Raw genomic sequence first — 24,138 nt, 5'->3', positions numbered from 1 at the left:
GATGCTTCTGACGTTGTTTGTTGTTCAGGAGCGGCTTGACAAGAGGAATACAACATTTGAAGCCCATGTCCAGGATCCGTCTGTGTGTGGTGGCTCTTGATGCACAGACTCCAGCCTCAGGCCACTCCTTATGAAAGTCCCCAACACTTTTGAATGGCCTTTTCCTGACAATCCTCTCTAGGCTGCGGTCATCCCTGCTGCTTGTGCACCTTTTTCTTCCACACTTTTCCCTTCCACATAACTTTCTATTAATGTGCTTTGATACAACACTTTGGGAACATCCAACCTCTTTTGCAATTACCTTTTGAGGCTTTCTCTCCTTATTGAGGGTGCCAATGATGGTTTTCTGCACAACTGTCAGGTCAGCAGTCTTTCCCATATTTGTGATTCCTACTGAACAAGACTGAGAGACCATTTAAAGGCTCAGGAACCCTTTGCAGGTGTTAAGGCTTAATTAGCTGATTAGAGTGGGACACTTTGAGCCTAGAATATTGCACCTTTTCACAATATTTTAATTTTCTGAGATTGTGGATTTGGGGTTTTCATGAGCTGTAAGCCATAATCATCACAATTATGACAAATCACAGCTTGAACTATCTTGCTTTGCATGTAATGAGTCTATCTCTTATATTAGTTTCACCTTTTAAGTTGCATTACTGAAATAAATGAACCTTTGCACGATATTCTAATTTTTTGAGTTTCACCTGTATAAGAATTTTTTAAAAAATGTAAATTTAATGGTTAGCCTTTGTATTTTGGGGCATATTTACCCAACACAACAATATAAAAATAGCACATATTTCTCTGTTTATTCCTGCTAACTCTTTCTATGAATTCAGCAAACATGCTATGAATGACTCCATCAACAATAAGTTTAGCATATTTTCCGAGCAATGATTTTGGTGAAATACTAAAGAAGACAAAACCATGTGGAGTTTGTCAGCTCACAGGAAGAGGTAGTGAAAATGATCAAAGCAGCATGGATCAGCAAACACTTGCTCCCAAGCCAAACTCTCAGAAATTTACCAATGATGTATCTGACAAATGTATACCTAATCAATGCCTTCTTTCTCCAAACAACAAACTTTGCTAGAGGAAACCTTTTATAAGGTTAAGAAGCTCAAATAAACACTTGAATTAATAGAGTGTTAATTAAGAACTCTTTTCTCTTGCAACTTTACTTTTATTGGGACAATCAAGGAAGACCAAATCTCCTTTAAATTTATTTCAAAACATTAGAGTAGTGGTGGGCAATGTGTTGCCCACTTATACTCTGAACACCTTTTCATAGTATAAGAAATCCCCTGATTACATGATTGAACCTGGCAATACCACTTAGACACCGTCCCTGATACTTTATAGCACTCTCTCAATATGTTTGCAATGTGAGCCTATTGCCCCCAACAACCTGGGTCCTCATTTCACCAACCTCAAAAAAATGGGAGGTTGAGTCAACCTTGAGCCCGTCACAATCAGACTCCAGACTGTGGGCAGAGATAGCCTACAATTATGCATTCTAACCACTGCTGCCATCCTGAGGCTAGAAACAGAAATAAGCTAGAGAATACAGCCTTAGCTTTTTGCCTCCTATCTCTATCTCACAAAATAAACAGTAAAGAAAACAGAAAAAAGATAAACCCTGGCCTCATATGTGTACCATGAATCACGAGGGCACAGTGCTTGGAGTGCAGTACTGCAGGCTACTTCTGCTGCCTGCAATTTGGCAGTTCAAATTTCACCAGGGTCAAGCCCTCCACCCTTCCGAGGTGAGTAAAATGAGGATCCACATTGTAGGGGGCAAGATGCTGACTCTGTAAATTGCTTAGAGAGGGCTGTAAAGCGGTATATAAGTCTAAGTTCTATTGCTATCATACAGCTTTACCCTTTGTACATGAAATAAATTCAGAAATTACCTTTTTCAATCGTGGATTTAAATTAATGTAACTGTAGTTTATTATTAACTGGATAGCTTCATTAGCTATTTCTTCATCTGGTGACTCCATTGCAATTTTCCAAATAAAGTCCATTCCTATTAATTCCAGTTTTTCTACTTGCTGCAGAAACAAAAGTCAGTACTTGGAGCAGATAATATGTTACAGATAACATCGAAATAATCAAATTTACAAGACTTTTAAACATAGTTACTGACACCTTAAATATGCTGTGGGTTCATGGGTCACACTGAACAAATTAAAAATAACAAACTCAATCTCATAAATGAGCAACATTAATATACTGCAACCCATGTTTGTTCGACCAATCTCTTTTTCTTTTAATTTCTTTCTTAGCTATTCTTCCCTTATAGTTCCAAAGACCAAGTTAAAGGCTTTGGAAGGAGATAAAAACCTAACTAGAAAACCAAAGAAACCACAAACCCACCATGCATTCCTGTAATATAGCATGCAAAACCAGAGCTATCTTTATAAGCCAATTTACAACAATGGCTTAGCACACAGTTTTATGAACGTAAATGGTATAAACTGCAATTTATTCTTTGATACTTATATTGAGTTTATTCCGAGAGAAAACCAGACTACATTATAGTTTAATATGATATATTAACATAGCAAAGCTATTTTTATTATTTAAAATAGTTTCTGAGTATAAGTCAATTGCATTCTGGCAACATACACAAATTGAATACCAAGTTGAGTAACAGAATTGATAAAATTCAAGTGACTTGACATAAAACTAAACTAGTAATGGATTAAAGGTTTAGATCTGCCCTATTGTTTAGTTTTAGATTTAAATTTAAGGCAAATCTAAACTCCTAATCCTAAAAGAACCAGCATATAACCATCATTTTTTCCCCATTTATACTATTTTCCCTGTGAAATGTGAATGGTATACAGTATATGATTATAGAAAGGTGCTTACCAATTGAGTTCCTTGTCGTTTTAATCGATGATCACAAAGATTCACATTTTCAAAAAAGGTCTTAAACAAACCAAAACCTGTTTTTAAAAATGAACGGTGTAAAGGAATCCCACTATTTTTATTTAAGTACACAGCACAAATATTGATTATATGAAACAGCTGCTTTCAGGCAAACTGACAATTGGTCAATATTGTTTAGATTTAATCCCCCCCTCCATGCTCCCCTAAAAAATCATTCACTAGATTGAATTCAGAGAACTACAAAGATAAAAAGGACTAGGAAAAGGAGATCAATTTCCCACCTCTTCTCCTGAAACACCTCTTTTTAAGACTTGGGAGGCCCTAGTTAATGAGGAGAGTTACAAGGCCTGGAAATGAAATGTAAGTCCACTAGAGTATGTATCTCTGGCCAATTTGGATATCTCCTTTTCTCAGTCTCCAGGGCTGCATATGACATTATCCATGCCCGGATTTCAAAATTATTATTTAGAGAGCGATTGGCACATAGAGGAGTAACGGGAAAGTACTTCCTACCTACTTGACTCCCTAAGGATTTCTCTGAACCTAACATGATTTACAGTATAAGAAAATTCACTAGTTTTATCCCAAAGTGTCTGACAGACATTCAGGATTATTCTGAAATCCCAAAAGGCAAAAATACATACATACCATTCATAGTGATTTCATAGGACTCCAATTTAAGAATTTTTTCTTTAAAAAGCTGCTGCTGCACATCACCTTCAAGGTCATGCTGACCTTTTGTAAACCATTCAAAGCACATCTGTGAAAAAACCACATAATTTCATAACTTTCCTTACTTTAATAGGGAAATACGTTATTGCTTATTTCATTTAGTCAGTAAATGTCTATTATTCAAAGTAGGTTTTGTGTATGCATAAAGATCCAGTAAGGTTTATTTATTGATATTTATTCTGCTTAGCTTTATGTTTATCTTACATTTTCTTTAAAAAAAAAACTGTTTCTATTTTCGTAACTTGAATCAGTTCAGCAGAGTAGCTACATTGTTGAGCTTACAAATGAATAAAAATGGAATGCCGTAATATAAGTAATCAAGAGTACAGGGACTATTCTGAACAGCCTTGCATTTTTATATGAATTGCTTTGCCTACCATTTGCAGGATCTCACCTCTCGATCTAGCTCACAAACATCTTGGCCCGTTACAAGGCATTCCCAGATTTCCCGAGCCCGATTCCATCCTAAATAAAGGGTGGCTTCTTGAAGAAAAAATGCCAAAAATTTGAGGTGTGCTTCTAAGTACTAGAAAGAGAAAAATAATATACTTGAGTTGCATTGAATATTTTTAAAAAAGACTCTTTTACATTATTTAGGTGCATATATTTTTCTTTTTTAAGGATCTCAGTTGGGTTTAAGTCTTTTCTCAATGATTTCTGGTTTAATAAACCATTGTTTGCTTACCTCCCGATAGGTGTACCGGCCATCCACCAATGTTGCTCCTGACAGGCCTCCAACACCTGCTACCGAGGCAGCCATTCTGTGGCAAGCTATTAAGCTTCCTGTTACCAGTTTCACTATCTCAAAGTTTTTCTTCAAGTCTTGAATAATGCTCTTGACAAAAATATTTTTAAAAAAACTTCTGTTAAATAAGGTATTATAGTATATACAATAAAGTTTTAAATAAGTGGAAGTTTCCTGTATGCATTTCTGACCACAAATGCTATAGGGGCATAAGATTATACAGTTTATATCCCCTTCATTTTCCTGGAATAAACTATCAAGTATTTTGAATATATGTTGAACATTTTCATTTTTCTTAACTGTGAGCAAAATAATTCCCTTCATTTCTAAAATAAACATAATTTAGTCATTAAATTTCAGTATTAATGTAAAGTGAATCTTGCTTAATGTAATACTTCAATTTATTGTGACACTAGCACAAATTATTCATAAAAACATAGTCACAAGTTATGTATTTATTTACAACATAATTAGTAAAGCAATCTTTGTTCTTATCATACTGTTTCACTGCTAGATGAACTTTTCTTGGTTATTTTTTTAATGTTTAATCTGGCTTTAAACTGGATGTTATTTGATATTATCATAAACACAAGCCCATAGATGATTTAATTTTTTCTTTAATCTTTTCGATTTTTAGCTTTTAATTGCTTGCTTTGTCATTGCTAAGTAGGTTGTATAATGTCTCTCTAGAAAGATAATATGTACATTCAAATATTACATACAAATTATTTCTATTCCTGATTTCATTGTCAAGGTTCAACTAGCCTTTATCAAAGTGATAATATGTAACTTGATAAACATATATAGTAACTGTTTAAGGTTTGCCATTTTTATTTCTCCACCTCCACTACATTTCTGTGCATGTGCGCATGAAAAATATACAGTACTCACCTTATCTTGCTTTTGGTAGGTTTGTTTAATAAATGAGCGTGTGATCTCATGAAGTTGGCGTAAAGCTGGTACCACCCACACAAACTGTGGATTATTGTGCTGGGATGACTAATAAAATATATAAACAAGTTAGATACTTAAAATTTATGGATACATAGCATAACTCTGTTTCCTATTTTAGGCTACTTTTGCGATTTATACTTACTTTTCCTAAATTTAATATATATATATTTTTCAATTTATCTTTTAGAAATCTGTGTATAACATTGATGAGATAGCCATAGATACTGAAACTGAGTTATGGGCCTGGATGAAACTGAAGTGGATTCAGAATAAATGTATGTTAAAGTATCTTTAACATACTTTGCCCTAGTTCGAAACCCCCTGCAAAGTTCTGATCCTGGTCTGCTGTTCTGGTATACTACAGATAGCAATCCAGTTATTGTACCAAAAATAAAAAAGATTGCACACAGTGGTAGGACGACAGAAGAGAAGAACGGAATTTAGGGATCAATTGAGGTTATTCAAGTTATTTTTATAATCAGATTATAAGTAGTCCTTGAATTATAGCCAGTCATTTGGTGATCATTCAAAGTTACAATGGATCCTCGAAAGATACTTGTAACCCTGATTCAAAATTCTGATGGCGCCTCACCCCATATGGCAGTTTGCAGTGCTCCAGTCATGTGACATTTTATGAAGTTTTTTTTTTACAGAACCCAATATTTATTTCTGATTTCTGACAAAAAGTAACCATTGCAGGCAATGGGCTAGATTAATGATGTTCACTTAATGAATGTTATAAAAATGTAAAATGAGGTCAGTAACATGATGATCCACTTAATGACTGGCATGATTTTCGACTGTAATACGTATGACTCAATTACAGATTGTAAATAAATAAATTCACTATCTCAATCACTTTTTCTTGTGTGTCCAGCAAATCCATGGGAACAGGGCTTTTTGTGCACAGATCAGACAATGCAAGAATAATCAAAGAGCTCATGGTCATAACTGTAAATGATAAATTTCATTGGGAATTTGGGGAATGACAAAGATATTGATAAGAGCAGAGGAGATATAAAATATAAAGGAGATATAAAAAAAATAGAGTATGAGGTGCCAATCAGGATTTATATCATATTCAGACAAATCCCTGGCTTGAAAAAAATCAAGATTATACTCATCAGAAAGGAAAGCAGTTTAAAAGAAGATATTATGACATATCCTTAAAGATTAAAATAAATTATAGGAAGAGTACTAACACTGAGAAAGGAAGTCACTTTTTCTGAGACTGAGTTGAAACAAACAAAGAGTAATAGCAACAAAGAGCCAACTGGTACTTGCACAACCTTGTACCTGAAATAATTTGCATTGCTTCTGTAGAGATGATACGTTTATGATGATGTTTCAAAGCTGGTTATGCACTGGCTAAATTCAAACTATGTTTTCTTATTTAGTGAAATATTTCTAGATTATACTAAATCTTATGGTTATTATAAACATTACTGAATCAGTGGAGAAACCAGCCAGAATGGCAAAGAAACTAAAGATGCTGGAATATGACCTGGGAGATCTAAGATCAAATCCCAATCCTAACTCTAATGGAAACTCCCAAGGTGACTTTTAGCTAGGCTATCTTTTCACTCAGATTGAGAAATATTGAGGATGGAATAAAGAAAAACCTCTGTGTGACACACCTTGAGCTCCCAAAGGAAAGCTGAGATATAAATGTATAAAATAATCATAATTATACTCCCACTAAAAACAACAGCAACAACAGACATCATATAGATTACATTATATAAAGAATTAAAATGGAATATTTTCAACTAATAGTTCACCCAGCATATTTATCTTCTGAACACTTATTAGTTTATATTTAATTTATAACACAATTTTCTTTCTCACTCAAAATAATTAAAATTTATTTATATCAAGGAAAAAACCTAACACGCTTTGAACTTATAAACAAGCACTAAAACTTTTCAAAATTGTCTAAACTTGATCTTTAAAAGTCTTTCACTATTAAAATCTAAATTGTTTAAATACCAAAAGTTTTAATTTGTTTAATTCTTGGATTTAGCTGAATTTTTTTTTTTGCTATAATCCAATAATTGAAACTTTGACAAATAAAAAACATAAATTTGAAACAAAAGCATGAGATTTACCTCACCTAATCAGTCTTTATTCTCTACTGCCTTCAAAAGGTACTAAATAAGTAACAGGATAATTAATTCTTGTAGTTTGTATCACATTAATTTAAAAAATGCTAGAATGTATGATAATAGAAAGAAAATGTATCTTAAAAATTTCTGAAGCCAATTCTAAAGACAAACCAACCTTTTTAATATCTTCTATACATTTGATGATATAGCTTCTTTTGATTGCCTCCTTTACTGCATATGCATCACTAAGGATTGTCAAATGCTCCTCCAAAGCCTGTTGAATCAAGCTGCTAGGTAGTGTTGGAAGATGAGCCAAGTCCCAGAGAACTTCAAGAACCTAGAACAATACACATACAGTTATCACTGACTGTTGCAGAAATATTTCTTAAATTTATATGCCACCCATCTTGCCTAGAGGCGACTTTAAGCAGCTTATAACCACATAAGCCATGTGCATTCTATTAAAAAATTGTTCTACGTGCCTTTCCAGTGGTTGCCTCTACACGTGCTTCCCGTCCAATACGTCCTATCAAGCTTAAGAGTTTCTGTCGTACTCTATCACTCTCACACTCCCAACTCTAAAAAAAGGGGGGAAATAGATAAACAAAAAACCAATTAAAACATATTCTAATACATTTTTCCAACACTTAATTTAACCAAATACAAATCTGAGAGTATATAAAGAAACTGGAAATGAAATATATGCTTAATTTAATTCCACTCATACAAATCTCATTTTTAAAAACACGTAAGAAATTTTAGAAAGTCTGTAGCTGAGTACATTGGACAGCCAAATGTATTTGACCTAAGTAAGAGCATAATATGAACTACTAAAAGGAGTAGCCTACTTTGAATTGGAAATTTAGAAGGGTTTTTATTTACACTGAAAATTGTATTCAAAAGCCTATTTATAATTAAGTAATTAATTATGCTATAGTTTTCTTCTAACAAATTCAATTTAAGAAAAACTTATCAGACATACAAGTAACTTTGTAAATCTATTACTACTGCTAAAAAGTAAAACTAGGCTAGGCCTGATTTGACCTCTCATCTGGTCTGTTTCATGCTATAAGATTGGGAGGTTTCATGTTTTAAACTGTAATAACAGAGTTAAACCAAAACAAACCTTACCTTCTGAATAAGGATAAAAAGATGACTTAGCTGATCTGAGCTGAATTTCACAGCAGCTGCTGCAATAATAGTGTGGATGTTCTCTATCACAGTTGATGGTTGTCCTGACTTCAAACCAATTGGGATTAGGAAAAAAAGGGAGAAAAAAGACACATCAAGTTAAAGAGATCTGGCTACTGCAAATCAGAAGACATCCTCCTCTCAATGGACAGGACGTATAGACTTTTTATAAACACAGTGTCAGGCCTGCATTTATATTCCTTTTAGAATTTTGGCCTGCCACACTTTCTCTTATTTCATTATGCTGTTTCTTTAAGTATAGTCAATGGGAGGGGGGATTAGAAGGAGTAGGATTTTGGAATGTATTGTTTTTCATTCTTTGCTAGAAGTCAAGGTCATCCTTTGTCTCCGCACTTTCACACCTGACGGAAGAAGCTGGGCCTGGATGCCAGCATGGAAGGAGAAGATTGGACCATGTGATGGACTGTGGGTGTGGGGACAAGATCATGAACTTTTAACTGGGTGGGATTCTGATGTAACTTCCAGAGTTGGGATCCCACAGCTATGTGCCAACATGCCTGCTTTATTAAATTGGAACTTTAAGCATAGTTTTGCCTTCGATTCTGATTTGATTCTACATGGTATTTGGAATGCTGACACACTGTAGGTTCCCTTGGGGGCCAGGAAGAATATGAGCAGCTGGATTTATAAAGGTGACATTTTTTTTGTAGAATATATTATCCACTTGTCCAGAAGAAGGTGCTCAGTAAGTCTCTGATAAAGAGTTTGTCTCTAGATTTAGCTATATCGGACAATTTCTATCTCCTTCCAAGGTATGAAAATTGTAGCCATCCAGCACTAAAACCCTTGGAAATTCCAACATCAGCCGTGAAATGGTGTCTAAGAGTTCATTAATGTTTGCTGCCAAGTTGCTTGACATTTGATACATTGCCAGCAGTCCTAAATTGTCTTTGTGCTAATTTTATGCATTGGATTTGCAATCTGTTTCCTCCTGTTTCCAAGCTTTGTGAGGGTGATGCATGCAATCATGGTCACCCTTCCTCCTTGCCCTCTGATGCAGCTTGGTCTGAAATATATAAAGGGCAATTTCCATGTGCTACATCCCTAATGTTGCTCAACCAAGTTTACATAATATATACCAGTTCTATGTACTCATCTCTCATCATATCAGTTCATGTCATCTGCAGAAATAAAATCCTTAAACTCCATGGATAATTATAATTAAATCAGTATTTCCAACTGACAGCTTAGTGAATTTCTAAGGTTTTTATATATTACCATTGACAGACATTGAATATGTTAATATAAGACAAGTATTCAAATCTTTTAAATTCTATATTAAACAAAAAAGGTTTGAGTACTAAAAATAAAGAAAAACCTATATTTATTGGTAAATGCAATATCATTGTAGTTTTCCTAATGTCTGTAGATTTGTGTTGTAAAATACTGAGTTTTCTAAAATTCTTTTTCTCACTTTTTAAAAAAACAAACCTCATTTCCTGATGTGCAACTATTCCTGAAAACACAGATGTGAAGATTCTTTCTAAGCATTTCAAGAACAGGATATAACTTTAAAATAACAGCTAAAAATCCTCACCTGTATTCGCCAAATTTTGGTCAATTCATCTAGAGACAGCTTGCTGCCCAATAGCTCAATAATTCCCTTGATACGATCACAATATTGTGCTTGATCTATGTTACCTAGACACAGAAATATAGACAATTTAGACAACAGATGCAATAAAACAGACCATTAGCTTCCTAGCATTTTTTCCTATCTTACTCAATGCATAACCAGCATAGTAAATGAACATTTTGTACAAATTCTGTTAAACTCATATTTGAGGATACAGAGCTGGCATCTTCAATTGTCCCATGTTTGTTTATTTGTTTTGTAAAAGAAATCATTGAAAGTATATATATAACAGGCCTCTGTGGGGTTTCCCACACCTATTTCCTATCAATTCTTTTACATTAAAGTACAAAACATTCAGCTCTGTCCCTCACTGATGGCATCACTATCTGACTATCACATGCCCTGAGGAAAGAAATAATAATAAAGGGTGGGGGGGACCTACATACACCAAACAGCAACAACTGAAAAGAAAGCATACTCCCTTCTGGCTCCTTTTGTCTTAAAACAACATGATTTCTTTTCAGAAATGTAACTAAGAAGTTGTCAAAATTTGAACTTCAAACAAGAGTAATCTTGAAACAACACTTCTTAAATATAATTTGTTCAAGTGTAAATGCATCATAAGAACAAACTACAGTGAACTGTGCACCCAATGATTTATTCTCCTACCCTCTCCTTGTACAACTTAAAATAAAGATCAGAAATTATTCTCTTTCATTTGAGATTTGTCTCTCTCTTTTGTGTAACTCAGAGCCAAGTAAACAATGATTAATCTTTATTGTGAATAATGAAAACAATTCAACTTTAATATATTAGCTTGCTTGAGTTAACTATGGTTAAGTTTAAATTTAACCATAGTTCATATAATTCAATAAGCTGTAGTAAATCTGAGCAACATTTTAAAATACTATTTGCATCTCAATCATCCAGGTCATGGATGTCCCAAAGGTGCTTTTCCAAAAGGCATCTGGCCTTTCTTGGTCTTTTTGCTTGAAAACATTTCACTTTACTTCTCATCCAAGAAGCTCCTTCAGTTCTGATTTCAGTTTCTTCAGGCTTCTTGGGTGAGAAGCCAAATGTTGCCTTTTGGAAAAGCACTTTTGGGACTACTATTTGTATGATTATCCTAAAAGAGAGAGAAATGAAAAGCACCTGAACCTTATGCTCTCAGAAGTTATTTTTCAATTATTCCAAACATGATTAAACCTTCTAACTGAACACAGTCAGAATGTCAGGAGACATTTGTATACATACCTTCTAATGCAATGGACAGGACAGAGTTTTCTACCAGCCAGTTTAGTAAACGATCTGTATCTATTGCATTTTTTACCGATTTGGATAAAGTGCTATCTTCAATAAGTTTTGTTACCTAAAAATAAGGACAGATAACGCTATACAATATTTACAGTAAGAATTGCCCTAGCAATAAAAGATATACAAGGCACCCTTTTTACATCCAGAAGTATGCATGGCTTTAAATCACATGACAAATCTGTATCAAGGCATTATAACAGCAGCTTTATTTTAACTTCCTATCATAAAGATTCCCAAATGGGTTTTGCTTTTTTCACTGCAGGTACCCTATCATGTATAGGGCAGATTCTAAACTCAATCATCCTTTTCAGTGGACAGAATAGATAAATATATGGAGAGAAACACTTAGCTAGTTGAAAAGCTGATTTCCAGATAACACACTGGTCTTGAAACATCCAAATACTTTTTCACCTTAAAGCAGCAGACCTTGCACTTTAAACAAATATCTAAACTGCACAATGATAGAATAACTCCATAAATTACAGTCATTTTATGCCCTAAATATAAAAGACCACTGGCCCTTCAATGTTATAAAAGGAAGAAGCTTAAGGCTACAATCATTGGCAGGGAAACAAGTAGGATGACAGATGGCACCTTATGCTGTCTGCAAAAAAAATAAAAAATCTCCACTTGATTTAAAGTGTCCATGAAGCCACAGCCACCTAAAGTACTTGTTCCTGGGGGGGGGGGGGGTCAGGTTTCAACAGAAGTGGACTTGAATATGTCTTCTGCAATCTGCAAGGACAAGCTTTCTTCAAGAACGAGGAGTTTCCTTTTACATTCAGAGGAATGTGAAAGGCAAGAAATTGTGGCTGCTCAAATTTCTTATTCAGTTTTTCACTGGGTAATGAACTGTTTGTATATCTGCTTTAAGAAATACAAACAGAAGAAAAAGAGGGATGTGCTTGAAGGTAGTTTTTAAAATTAATAGTGGTTAATACAGCATTTGGATTGAATGCTATCGGAGAATACCAGGGCTATAGACCTATATTGGGAAGCTGAAAAACATTCCAGAAAAAGGAACAAACCACTTTCAGATAATAAAACTAGTACAGAGAATCATCAGGAATAAAACTCAATTTGAGGACATTCGACTTTTTACAATAATATTTAACTGCCACTTGTCCTATCACTGTGCCTCAAACAGAGTAATACAGAGGGTTAGAAAACAGACTTAATTTTTTTCTCAACACAGGAATCAATTTACTATCTGAAAACTCTAACTAAAACCAATAAACAAATTACGCCTTAATAACCTACAAAAACATAGCTGGTCCCTTGAGTTGAGCTTTACTTTCTATGACTTGAGATGTTAATACTTACTTTTTTTGCCAATAATTATGGAATTTATTTTCCATTATCTTATTGTTTCATCTTCCCAGTCTTGGTAATCCCCCACTAAAATACTAACTAAATCTAATTCTGCTTATCTTTTTTTAAAAAAAAGATCAGCCAAATTTATTTAGTTGCGAGCAACTGCTGTTGCTTTTCTTTAAATACTGAGTGAACTAAAAATCTCTAGTTCTCTAGTACTACTCTAATATCCCAGTATTCTATAGTAACCCAGTTATGGTCAACTTTAAGATTTTAGCCTAATAAGCTTACTTCTTTTAGAGAATTCATTTTTGCACTGAAATGAGGTGATTTTAACATACGCAACAGGATATCTAGCCGCAGATCATCTACTACTGTTACTAAATCAGGCTGAAATCGCATACAGAGGAGCTTGATGGCAGACAAGAGTTCAGGAATACTGACTAGCTTCTGTGAAAGAGAAAAATTATGAGTAGCCTATACATTTCACAGGAACACATCTTGTTAACAGAGATTATATCATTTAATTTGGTAAAGAATGGAAATTTGCAACACCAGGAAACATTAATTTAAAAAAAATACAAAGAAGATATAATAATGTACCAGATACAGAGCAACTGACATCATTAAGACAAAAATATTCTGAGAAGTTTCAGGATAAGCTTGAATAACCCAGGCACAACAGTCATTCAGTTAACATTACAATGACAATTTTGGATTAAATTTAGGAAATCCAGAGATACCTTGTCTTTCAGATCTTTCTCTTCAATGTTTTGAACGTATTTAATCATATTATGAATGACTGGATCCAACATGGGCTGTAAAATGAAGGAATATTAACAGCATCTTAGAAAGAAAATATATATTTGTAAGTCTTCATAGTACAATATTTCCATTCTTTTAGATGGGAAAATTGGCTGGGAGTCAGCATAATGCAAACTGCAGCAAATCAGTAAATTAATCCTAATCTGTGAGTATAAGTGCTTCCCATTCACATAAGAGACAGCCCATTCCTCTTATGCTCATTTTGACTATCACTCATTATAAATGTATTTATGTCAATATTGGACAAAGTAACTGAAATCATCTCTACGCAGATTTGAATTTATCCCCATGCAACTGTAATAATTCTACTATTATTGAGAAGAAAGAAAATCCAAACTCTATTTGCTGCATAATTATTCAAAATTAATTACCTGTACTACTGAAGAATTTAGATACTCGGCACAAACTCCCAAAGGCTGAACCAATGAAGAGACTGCCTAGAAGAATAAATATTTAAAAACAAACAGAGAATAGTCCCTACATAAATGCTTCACAAACAGACATGTGGTAAACATGTTAAACACATCTAAACATGTTTAAAATGAACTAACTAATAACCAGGACCAATATAGTCATATCTGATAAAATAACAAATACAATTCAATGGTAATGCAACCATAGAATTTTACACCTGCAACTGAGAGTTGAACATACAGTAAAAATACCACATAAATTATATTTGCCTTTTCCAACACTGGTATTCCTTTATTTCTACAACACCAGAAAGTTCAGAGGCATTAGCTACAATAAACTACAATTAGTATAACCAAATAATATTTAACTTACCCCAAGTTCAATGTCTTCTAAATGAAGTTTAGACTGAATTGCAGAAAATCCTCCTAATTCTGCAAACTAAGCAAAATCCAAATTGGAAAGAAAGTAGAAAGTAGAAAAAAAACTTAAGTACATAGACCTGCTCAAAAATATATATATATTTGTACTTATATCATTATTATTCATTTGATGATTGAAAGTTTATTTAAATTTATTTATATATATATATAAATAAATTTAAATAAACTTTCAATCATCAAATGAATAATAATGATATAAGTACAAATAAACCCCAGTCTACCCTCAAAAAGGTAGAATACTGTAACATTTATTTCATGCTATTGTTCCCTGGAAGAAAACAGTAGGGCTTCCTGGATCAGTTCAACAAGAGAGGGGAGAACTAAGATAACCCATACACCTCATAAGCAATGAAAAACAATATTAGTGCTGCTTCTGTAAATGTCTTTCTTCCTGAAAACTCTATTATCTCACTTGAATATCATATTAACGTATCTCAGATAATAAATTCATTGTATAAGATTATTTTTGGCACATAACTACAACTTTCTTTCCATATATCCTGGATAAAAGTTAGAATAACATTTTTCTACTCTGATCTATATGCTCTCTACAGTGAGAATTTTTTTTAAAAAAAAACTATTAAACTTCTACATAGGTACACATGATACATAGTGAACAGTATTTTTATTTACTTACCCTATTCACTAAGTCCACTAGCCATCCGTGTGGTTCCTGTATAATTGAGAATACATTTTAAATGTTGGAATTTTAATTATTTTTGTTTTCTGAATATAAATTACTTCTTATATTAGCAATCACTGCAAATGCAAAACATGATTCTTAGCAAGAATCATCTGAAAAAGACACTTAAAGAGCTAAATACTGTCTGTCATTAGAACCATTTATGTTTCTCAAAATAAATCATTGGCTAGAGCAACTCTTGACAATGGATTTGCCATCTCAAAAATAACAATAACTCACTATGAAGCACCAACTGTTACTTTTAAATCTGGAAATACTATTTGATATAAACAAATCCAAAGCTGTAAATATATCAAAAAGTTCCATTCTGGAAGCATGATTTAATGATATTAAAAATAAAATAATTTTTTTCAACCATATTAAAAAATATGATAACAGATTGCATTGGTGCAGTATGATTGTCATTACAGGTACTCTTCAACGTATGATCACAATTGAGACCAAAATGTCTTTTGCTCAGGGAATTTTTCCACATTTTATGACCTTTCTTGTCACAATTGTTAAGTGAATCACTGCAATTGTTAAGTTAGCAACATGGTTGCAAATGTAGCTTCTCCATTGACTTTGCTTGTCAGAAGATCACAAAAAGTGATCACATGATCCAACGACACATGTCAAACCATATTTTTCAGAGTATAAGACGCACCTTTTTTCCTCAAAAGAGGCTGAAAATCTGGGTGTGTCTTATACACTGAATACAGCATTTTTTGCCTACCGAAGCCCCGCCCCTTCACCAAAATGGCCGTGCATACCCTTATGGAGGCTTTTAGAGAGCTGGGGACTGGGGAGGGCAGAAATGAGTGAAAAAACGTGCCTTTTTTGCCCACCCCCAGCAGCATTTTATAAGCCTCCATAAGGTTATGCACACAATTCTTTTGACAAAAAACGGGCCCGTTTTCATGAAAAACAGGCTGTTGTTTGCTTGTTTTTGCCCCCCCCCCGGAGCACTCTGCACCCCCCCCCCCAAGGCTATTCATGCCTTTAAAAAAACGGGCTGTTTTGGGGAGGATGACAGAGTGTAAAACTTTTTTTTCCCCTTTTGGGAAGCTCTTTAACTGATTGATGAGAATTACATTGATCAAGTGCTGTGCCAGCAGAAACAAAGTCTTAGGTGCTGCAGATTGTCAGCGATTTCCTTCTCCAGCACATGGAAAATACACCTGGAAACATCTACCTACCTACCTACTCTCTCTCCATCCCTCCCTCCCTCCTGTATTCCTCTCTCTCTCTCTCCCTCCCTCCTTCCCTCATCAACCTACCTACCCTCCCTCCCTATCTACTGTATGTCTCTCTCTCTCTATTTCTCTTTCTCTCTCTCTGTCTCTACCTATCAACCTATCTACTCTCTCTTTCTTCCTACCTATCTACTGTATTTCTCTCTCTCTCTATCTTTCTATTTCTCTCTATCCCTCTCCCTACCTACACAAACACTCTCTCTCCCTACCTACCTACTGTATTTCTCTCTCTCTCTATCCCTTTATCTACCTACCTACCTACCTACCTACCTACCTACTCTCTCTCTCCCTAACTACCTACTGTATTTCTCTCTCTTTCTCTCCCTCCATCTACCTACCTACATTTTTTAAAAAATTGCCTCTTCAAAACCTTGGTGCGTCTTATACTCTGGTGTGTCTTAAACTCTGAAAAATGCAGTAAATAGAAGTCAGTTGCCAAATGTCTTGATTTTGATCACATGACCATGGGAATGCTGCAAAGGTCACATGAAAAATGATCATGTCACTTTTTTCAGTGCCATTGTAACTTTAAATGATCACTAAACAAACTGCTATAAGTCGAGGACTACCTGTATTAAATATAACTTAAGGAATACATGAATATTGTCTATTTTGTTGAAAAATACTATACAAAGTAATAGTTTTTAAAACTGTGCTTCATGGTGAATTATTGTTATTTTTTAGATGGCAAATCTATTGTCAAAAACCTGTTGCATTGTTAAAATATATAAAAATGTTGTTATGCATATCTCATGCCTATAATGCTATCTAAATGTAATCATACATTTTATATTTACCTTTTGGAAAGCCGTAATAGGAGAAACAGCATATAGATTCCCTTCCCCAAATATTTCTGTCCAGTTCCTTTGGCACATTTTCATTCGGTTTTTGAAATGATACTCATTGTCAGGATTAAAAGCCTTAATAAAATAAAAGAATATGATGAAAAACAAAAACGCAGTCAACATAATTAATTAATATTAAAGTGGATTAACAGAATATGTGTTTTAAGATCCCAAAGTTTTAATGCATTTTACAACAATTTGTTAAGATCATTTTATCATACTATTTGTATAATTTTTATGTTTAACTTTTTAATAGTAAAATCTTGAATATATTGCACATAGAAAAAGCATATAGGAAAATATTTTATACGAGCATTCATTATTTGTCAATATAAGTACTGTTAGACAGCAGTTCTACACAAAGGTATTTTTTTCATTTTCTAACTTTCTAAATTTGGAGAGGCTAGACTAAACATGGGGCTGTATGGCACTAAACATGTGCTGTAACACTGTTGGCAAAATACTATTCTAATTTGGTAAATAACAAACTAAACATTCATATTCAGCTATATATCTGTATTCTGAGATATATCAACAGCATGGTGAACAAAGGCTGCCTCAGTGAACATGAGTAAGAAAAATACACCCCCACCAAACATTGAAGCCTGGGTGAATTAAAATTATCCTGTAGGAAGGAAGGAAGTGGAATTGGAAATATCCATGTGCCTTTCCGGCATAAGAAAGATAAATTAGAAGGAAAGACCACAGAAACCGCTTTGGTCGCATTGATGGATGATCTTTGGAGAGCCAGAGATGAAGGACATTCCTCCATCCTGGTCCTCCTCGACCTCTCAGCGGCTTTCGATACCATCGACCATGGTATCCTTCTGCGACGACTGCGGGAGGTGGGAGTGGGAGGCACCGTGTTACGGTGGTTCTCCTCCTACCTCTCGGACAGGTCGCAGTCGGTGTTAGTGGGAGGGCAGAGATCGTCCCCAAGGCCCCTAAAATATGGGGTGCCGCAGGGTTCGGTCTTATCCCCCCTACTATTCAACATCTACATGAAACCGCTGGGAGAGATCATCCGCAGGCACGGGATCAGATACCATCAATATGCGGACGATACTCAATTGTATCTGTCCGCCCCGTGCCAAATCAATGAAGCGGTTGACGTGATGGGCCGGGGGCTTGAAGCCGTCATGGACTGGATGAGGATTAACAAGCTCGTGCTCAACCCGGAAAAGACCGAGTGGCTGTTGTGTTTTCCTCCCAAAAATTTGGCCAATAATCCAACACTCAGGCTGGGGGGTCAAATTTTACACCCCTCAGAGAGGGTTCGCAACTTGGGAGTCCTCCTGGATCCACAGCTGTCATTCGACCACCATATAGCGGCTGTGACCAGGGGGGCATTCGCCCAGGTACGCCTGGTGCGCCAGTTGCGACCCTACCTGAATCGGGAGGCCCTCACAACAGTCACTCGGGCCCTTGTGACCTCTAGGCTGGAATACTGCAACGTGCTCTACATGGGGCTGCCCTTGAGGAGCATCCGGCGACTTCAGCTAGTACAGAACGCAGCCGCGCGAGTGATTGCGGGTGCACCCCGATTCACCCGCATTACACCTATCCTCCGCGAGCTGCGCTGGCTACCTGTCGATCTCCGGATGCGCTTCAAGGTGCTATTGATCACCCATAAAGCCCTACATGGCAGTGGATCTGGATACCTGAGAGACCGCCTTCTGCCAATTACCTCCCTACGACCTATACGATCTCATAGATTAGGCCTCCTCCGCATTCCATCAGCCAGCCAGTGTCGGCTGGCAACTACAAGGAGGAGGGCCTTTTCAGCAGTGGCCCCGACCCTTTGGAACGAGCTCCCCGTAGAGATTCGTACCCTCTCCACCGTCCAGGCCTTCCGCACAGCCTTGAAGAACTGGCTCGCCCGTCAGGCCTGGGGATAAGGATTGCTACCCCGCCCGAATGTTGTATGCATGTTGTTCATTATTTTATTATGTGTTGTTGTCTCAACGTTGTATCCCCCCTTCCCTGGTTTTCTGTGCGCCGCCCTGAGTCCCCTCAGGGAAAAGGGCGGCCTACAAATGCAAAAAAAAAAAAAAAAATAAACTTCTGTAACTGTTACTCAAGAGAGGGAAAAATTGTGAAATAAAATTAATCTTTTCATCTTTTTAATGTAAAGGGAAATGTGTATACTGGGGCTTGGGACATAGTGACAATCAGGAAAACAATGATGTAAAATGTTAATCTTTTTGGGGAAGTGGAGATGGTTCAAAATGAAAATGGTGATCTTACATTGCAGGGTTTTTAAAAATAAAAATAGTAAAGTAGCAAATAACTTAAAAATAACCCCCTTTGCCACCAAATTTGTATAGCTTTCTGCAGTGTTGTGGGACCCAAAATGGGAGCTGAAGACTACCGTATTTTTCGGAGTATAAGATGCACCAGAGTATAAGATGCACCAAGATTTTGAAAAGGCAAATTAAAAAAAAAGTTTTTGCACACTGCAGAGCTCCCCAAAACAACCTGTTTTTCGTGAAAACGGGCCTGTTCCCTCCGCAAAAAGGGCATCCTGGGGGATGGGGTTCCCCCCAAAACAAGAAAAAAATGGCCCATTTTTTGGTCAAAAAAAGGGCATGCATAGCTTTTAGGTTTATACAGTGCTCCTGGGGGCTGGGGCACAATTGAGCAAAAAACGGACCGTTTTTCGCTCATTTCTGCCCTCCCCAGCCCTCAGGAGCACTCTGAAATCCTCCTTAAAGCTATACATGACCATTTTGGTGAAGGGGGCGGGGTTTCGGGAGGCAAAAATGCTGTATTTAGTGTCTAAGATGCACCCAGATTTTCAGCCTCTTTTTTGAGGGAAAAAGGTGCATCTTATACTCCGAAAAATATGGTATATATGGCTATGGGTTGTTTACTTTTACTGTATGTAACTATGCAAATTAAATCCTGTTCATCTCAAATGTTGAAATACTATGCATAGAAATCCAAGTATTATTATTAAACTTTTATGTAATACTTCCCAGGGGTGGGTTCCAGCTGGCACTACTGCCAGTTTGCTTGTGTGCGTGCTTCATGCGCGTGCTTGATGCACGCACATGTGCAGTGCAACTAAGATTGTTCTATGCATGCGCAAAACTGAAAAACAAGATGGCGGCACCCGCAGAACCAGTTCAGGAACATGGCAGGTCTGGGTTGCTGCCGGTTCTAGCGACCCAGGCCACCAGACCACTACCAGTTCAGCCGAACTGGCCAGAACTGCTAGCGACCCACCACTGATACTTCCCTTTAAAAATTGAAGTTCTTTATCTAAACAAATCTTACAGTAGCATTGAAGAATAGGTAAATATAATTATTTTTGAAAAACTGTCTAAAAATAGCACAATAGCATACATTTGTCTTTTTTCAAAACAGTAATAATCACCATCGTAGTATATCTGCAAAGAAGATGCAGAAGCAAAAAATATCTATTAATGTATACTATCACAATATTCTATATCTGTGAATCTGTCCGCTACAACTTGGAAGCAGTGGTACATATTGAATACCAATTTTAAAAATCTAATGTTCAGCATATGCTGTATTTTTTAATTCTGTGACTTCATTTTGGACTATAAACAAAACAAATGAATAATCCAATATTAGGAGAAATGTCAATGCATTGATTGATTCCAAGCAATCACTAATCCTGACTACTGTTGTAGTAAGTGGGCAAGGCCCACAGGTGTCAATTTAGAGATCATGGCATACCAGTTACTATAAGTCAAAGGAATAGGATTAGCCACTTGAAGCCATTATTTCTGATTATATCATTTGGGTTGATCGAATCTGTTAATTTAGAAATCACATTAAACCACAGTTAAAAGCTAACTTTACCACAATTTCATATGATATCCCACTTGGGCCCTTAATGTAAGTCACTAATATTTGCAGTCTTAGCAGCCCCAGAGAGATGTAGTGGTTACAATACCATTGTAAGTACAGATAGAAGTCCAACAGGAATAGGATCTTGTTTCACTCTCTCTGCAGCCAGATCTACTAATAACATCAACATATTGTAGATTCCCTCGTGGATTTCAGTACCCCATTTATGAACTGCACTTGATGTCAGCAGCTGTAAAGAAGCAGTGTCTATGTTAACACATCTTTCTGTATACTACTAAAACCCTTGCTGCCGTGACTTTTAACTGGGTGAAACCATGCATCATAGTTCAATAATTTTTCAACCAAGGTATCTCAAATGGGCTAAATTACAGAATATATTCAAAATCTATGATCCATGACTCCAGAGGAAATGAAATTGGGAAGCTGTAGCTGCTTCAGTACTACTGCCATGCTCGTGTAATCGTTAGCAATGTTCCCTGATACTTCCCAGCTATTTTTTATAAACCCCCTCTACCTCTCCCACCAACAGCTGCATGCTGGGAAGGGAAGGGAGGGTGGAAAATGTAGGGAGGGACAGACAGCAAACAAATTTAACAAATTAAATAAAGAAGACAAGGTGGCAGGGACAGGGAGTCGAGGGAGGGGAGGAAGGAAGAAAGGACGGAAGGAAGGAAGATTTCCAATGGTCACTGCCAGTTCCCCAGAAGGAAATTTTATGGGGAAGCTGACAGGAAGTCAGAAGCAGTTCCCGCTCCTGATTTCTCTTCACCCACTGTCAATCGTGGTCTGTTTTTCTGTTTAGATAAGGATATTTCTAAAACAATGACCCAACGGGTCATGGGCTGCCCAGTAATCAATAGAGCAAGAGGGCTACTTTCATATAATTTTCAGCAACTGAGCAACTGTACTACTAGAAGAGAAATTGAAAGTGATTTTACTACCTTTGATATTTAAATTGCATTTTTCTGGTTTTAAAAAGATTATTTTTATTAATAGCAAGTTAAATGAAAATAAAATCTTAAATAAATCCTCAAACTAGAAAAGACATGGGTGTTTTTTCATCCAACACTATTGCCAGAATGAAAGCAATTCAGTTTTGACTATCTCCAATTACAGCTATAGCAATTCAAATCTGATTTTTATCTTTGCACTTACCTTTTTAAAAGCTTCAGGCATACATCTCTCCATAAATCTCCTGCAATTTTCATCAGAATCAGAAAGTCCTTATTTTAAAAAGAAAAAAAAGAATTCAAATTACTCTATGACTAAGAAATATAAGAATGAAAAATAACTAAAAAGTTAAAATTTAATAAAGAAATATGGATGAAATAAATATGGTATATTTCTAGAACATAGCAGAGTGCTAATGATGCATTTTAAATATTAATATATTTGGTGCTAGTTGAGTTGTTGCAGACATATTCCAAATATGAATGAATGTAAATTGTTGCTCAGTTCATTCATTTCAATTTCAAAGAACTTAAATAGAAAATAAGGTGGTATAACAAAGCAATTTAAAAGAGAACCCAGATCAAAACTTTTAAAATTTTGAATCACTGAGTTAATTTATGTATTTTATTGGTATTTTATTTTATGGTTAAACCCCAGGATAATGATATACCATAAGACAATGATTATATTTATCTAAATTTAAGATGACCCACTTAAGGAAGAGTAGATAGAAAAACCACAACAAAACAACACCCAGAACCCAGTGCATGCCCAATTTCTTCTGCACAGTTCTGCCCCTACCAATATATGTATGCATATATCATTATTACATGAGTACATCTGCCTATCAACATGACAAAAATAAGTGAATTAGTTATGTTTGCAAAATAAACTACCCACTTATAAATTATTCCCTATCTCATTAAAAAAACCATTATCTCTCTCTCATATATACACCACACTCAAAAATAGATATTATTCAGACGTACAAATATTTGTCTCATGAGAGAGAGTGGGGAGAGAAAGGGAGTGAAGGAGTGAGTGAGTGAGGGAGGAAGAGAGAGAAAGTAAGAAGAGAAATGGAGAGGTTGAGACTTTGGAAAAAGTGCCAAGAAGAGCAACTAAGATGATTAAAGGCCTGGAGACAAATCATATGAAGAATGATTGCAAGAACTAGGTATGGTCAGTCTAGACAAAAAGACTGGGGTGACATGATAGCAGTATTCAAGTATTTGAGGGGCTGACACAAAGAAGAGGGGGTCAACTTATTTTCCAAAGCCCCAGAAGGCAAGACAAGAAACAATGGATGGAAACTAATCAAGGAGAGAAGCAACCTGGAATTAAGGGGAAACTTCCTAAAAGTGAGATCAATGGAAAGTCCTAACCAGTGGAACAGCTTGCCTTCAAGTGCTTCACCACTGGAGATTTAAAAAAAAAGACTGGACAGCCACCTATATGAAATGGTATAGGGTCTCCTGCTTTAGCAGGGGATTGGACTAGAAGACCTCCAAGGTCACTTCCAGCTCTATTCTAGGTTTTGTTCTTGATTTAATAATTCGGAAGAGGAACCAACAAAGAATACTAGCTGATTCTTACTGCCAAACAAACCATAGAACCATACTTGATTTAGCTGCTCCTGATGGCAGAAGAAGCCAAACAGAAACCTCATCATGAACTCTATGCTTACTTTGAATCTGAATGAGCAAATTCTCAAAAATTCAGGTTTATTGTTATGTGAACATAGTCAATAACAGATAGATAAAGCTGTATTGGATGTGAATATTTATTTGCATGTAGCATGTCACAATCTATGCCAGAAGGATAGGCTAAATGGCAAATATGCTGCTTCATACCTGCTAGGTCTATCCATTAGAAGGTGGAGCTACTAAAGCTTAACAGGTGGTTGGTTTGACAATTTTAGCACAACAGGATTCTAACTTCTGCCTACAATATGAGTTCATTCTCTGATTTATTCTAAGCAAAAAAGGCAGGATTATGTTTTCATACTTTATATTATGTTTGACTACCCAAGATG

At 35.7% G+C, this 24,138-nt stretch overlaps 1 protein-coding gene across 3 annotated transcripts in view; it reads right to left on the bottom strand.

Moving 5' to 3' along the window:
* Positions 1-24,138, bottom strand: part of USP24 (ubiquitin specific peptidase 24) — an 86,558-nt gene that overhangs the window by 43,474 nt on the left and 18,946 nt on the right. For all 3 annotated transcript variants that reach the window (XM_087719621.1, XM_087719618.1, XM_087719619.1), the window contains exons 3-21: positions 22,308-22,375; positions 21,238-21,381; positions 17,265-17,387; positions 15,167-15,202; positions 14,462-14,527; positions 14,047-14,112; positions 13,594-13,668; positions 13,142-13,300; positions 11,477-11,591; positions 10,184-10,287; positions 8,566-8,673; positions 7,917-8,012; positions 7,610-7,771; positions 5,267-5,374; positions 4,316-4,465; positions 4,025-4,156; positions 3,547-3,658; positions 2,878-2,954; positions 1,914-2,054 (exon numbers count right to left, since the gene is read on the bottom strand). In XM_087719621.1, the coding sequence (XP_087575747.1) occupies positions 1,914-2,054; positions 2,878-2,954; positions 3,547-3,658; positions 4,025-4,156; positions 4,316-4,465; positions 5,267-5,374; positions 7,610-7,771; positions 7,917-8,012; positions 8,566-8,673; positions 10,184-10,287; positions 11,477-11,591; positions 13,142-13,300; positions 13,594-13,668; positions 14,047-14,112; positions 14,462-14,527; positions 15,167-15,202; positions 17,265-17,387; positions 21,238-21,381; positions 22,308-22,375 (2,042 nt within the window). The remainder of the gene's footprint in view (positions 1-1,913; positions 2,055-2,877; positions 2,955-3,546; positions 3,659-4,024; positions 4,157-4,315; positions 4,466-5,266; positions 5,375-7,609; positions 7,772-7,916; positions 8,013-8,565; positions 8,674-10,183; positions 10,288-11,476; positions 11,592-13,141; positions 13,301-13,593; positions 13,669-14,046; positions 14,113-14,461; positions 14,528-15,166; positions 15,203-17,264; positions 17,388-21,237; positions 21,382-22,307; positions 22,376-24,138) is intronic.

This window comes from Thamnophis sirtalis, unplaced genomic scaffold (assembly GCF_051295495.1).
Source record: "Thamnophis sirtalis isolate CommonGarterSnake01/CBP01778 unplaced genomic scaffold, rThaSir2_p1.2 scaffold_7, whole genome shotgun sequence".
In the NCBI taxonomy this organism is placed as follows: Eukaryota; Metazoa; Chordata; class Lepidosauria; order Squamata; family Natricidae; genus Thamnophis; species Thamnophis sirtalis.
Note: the sequence above shows the minus strand (reverse complement) of the source record. Positions and strands in the feature narration are given on the sequence as shown.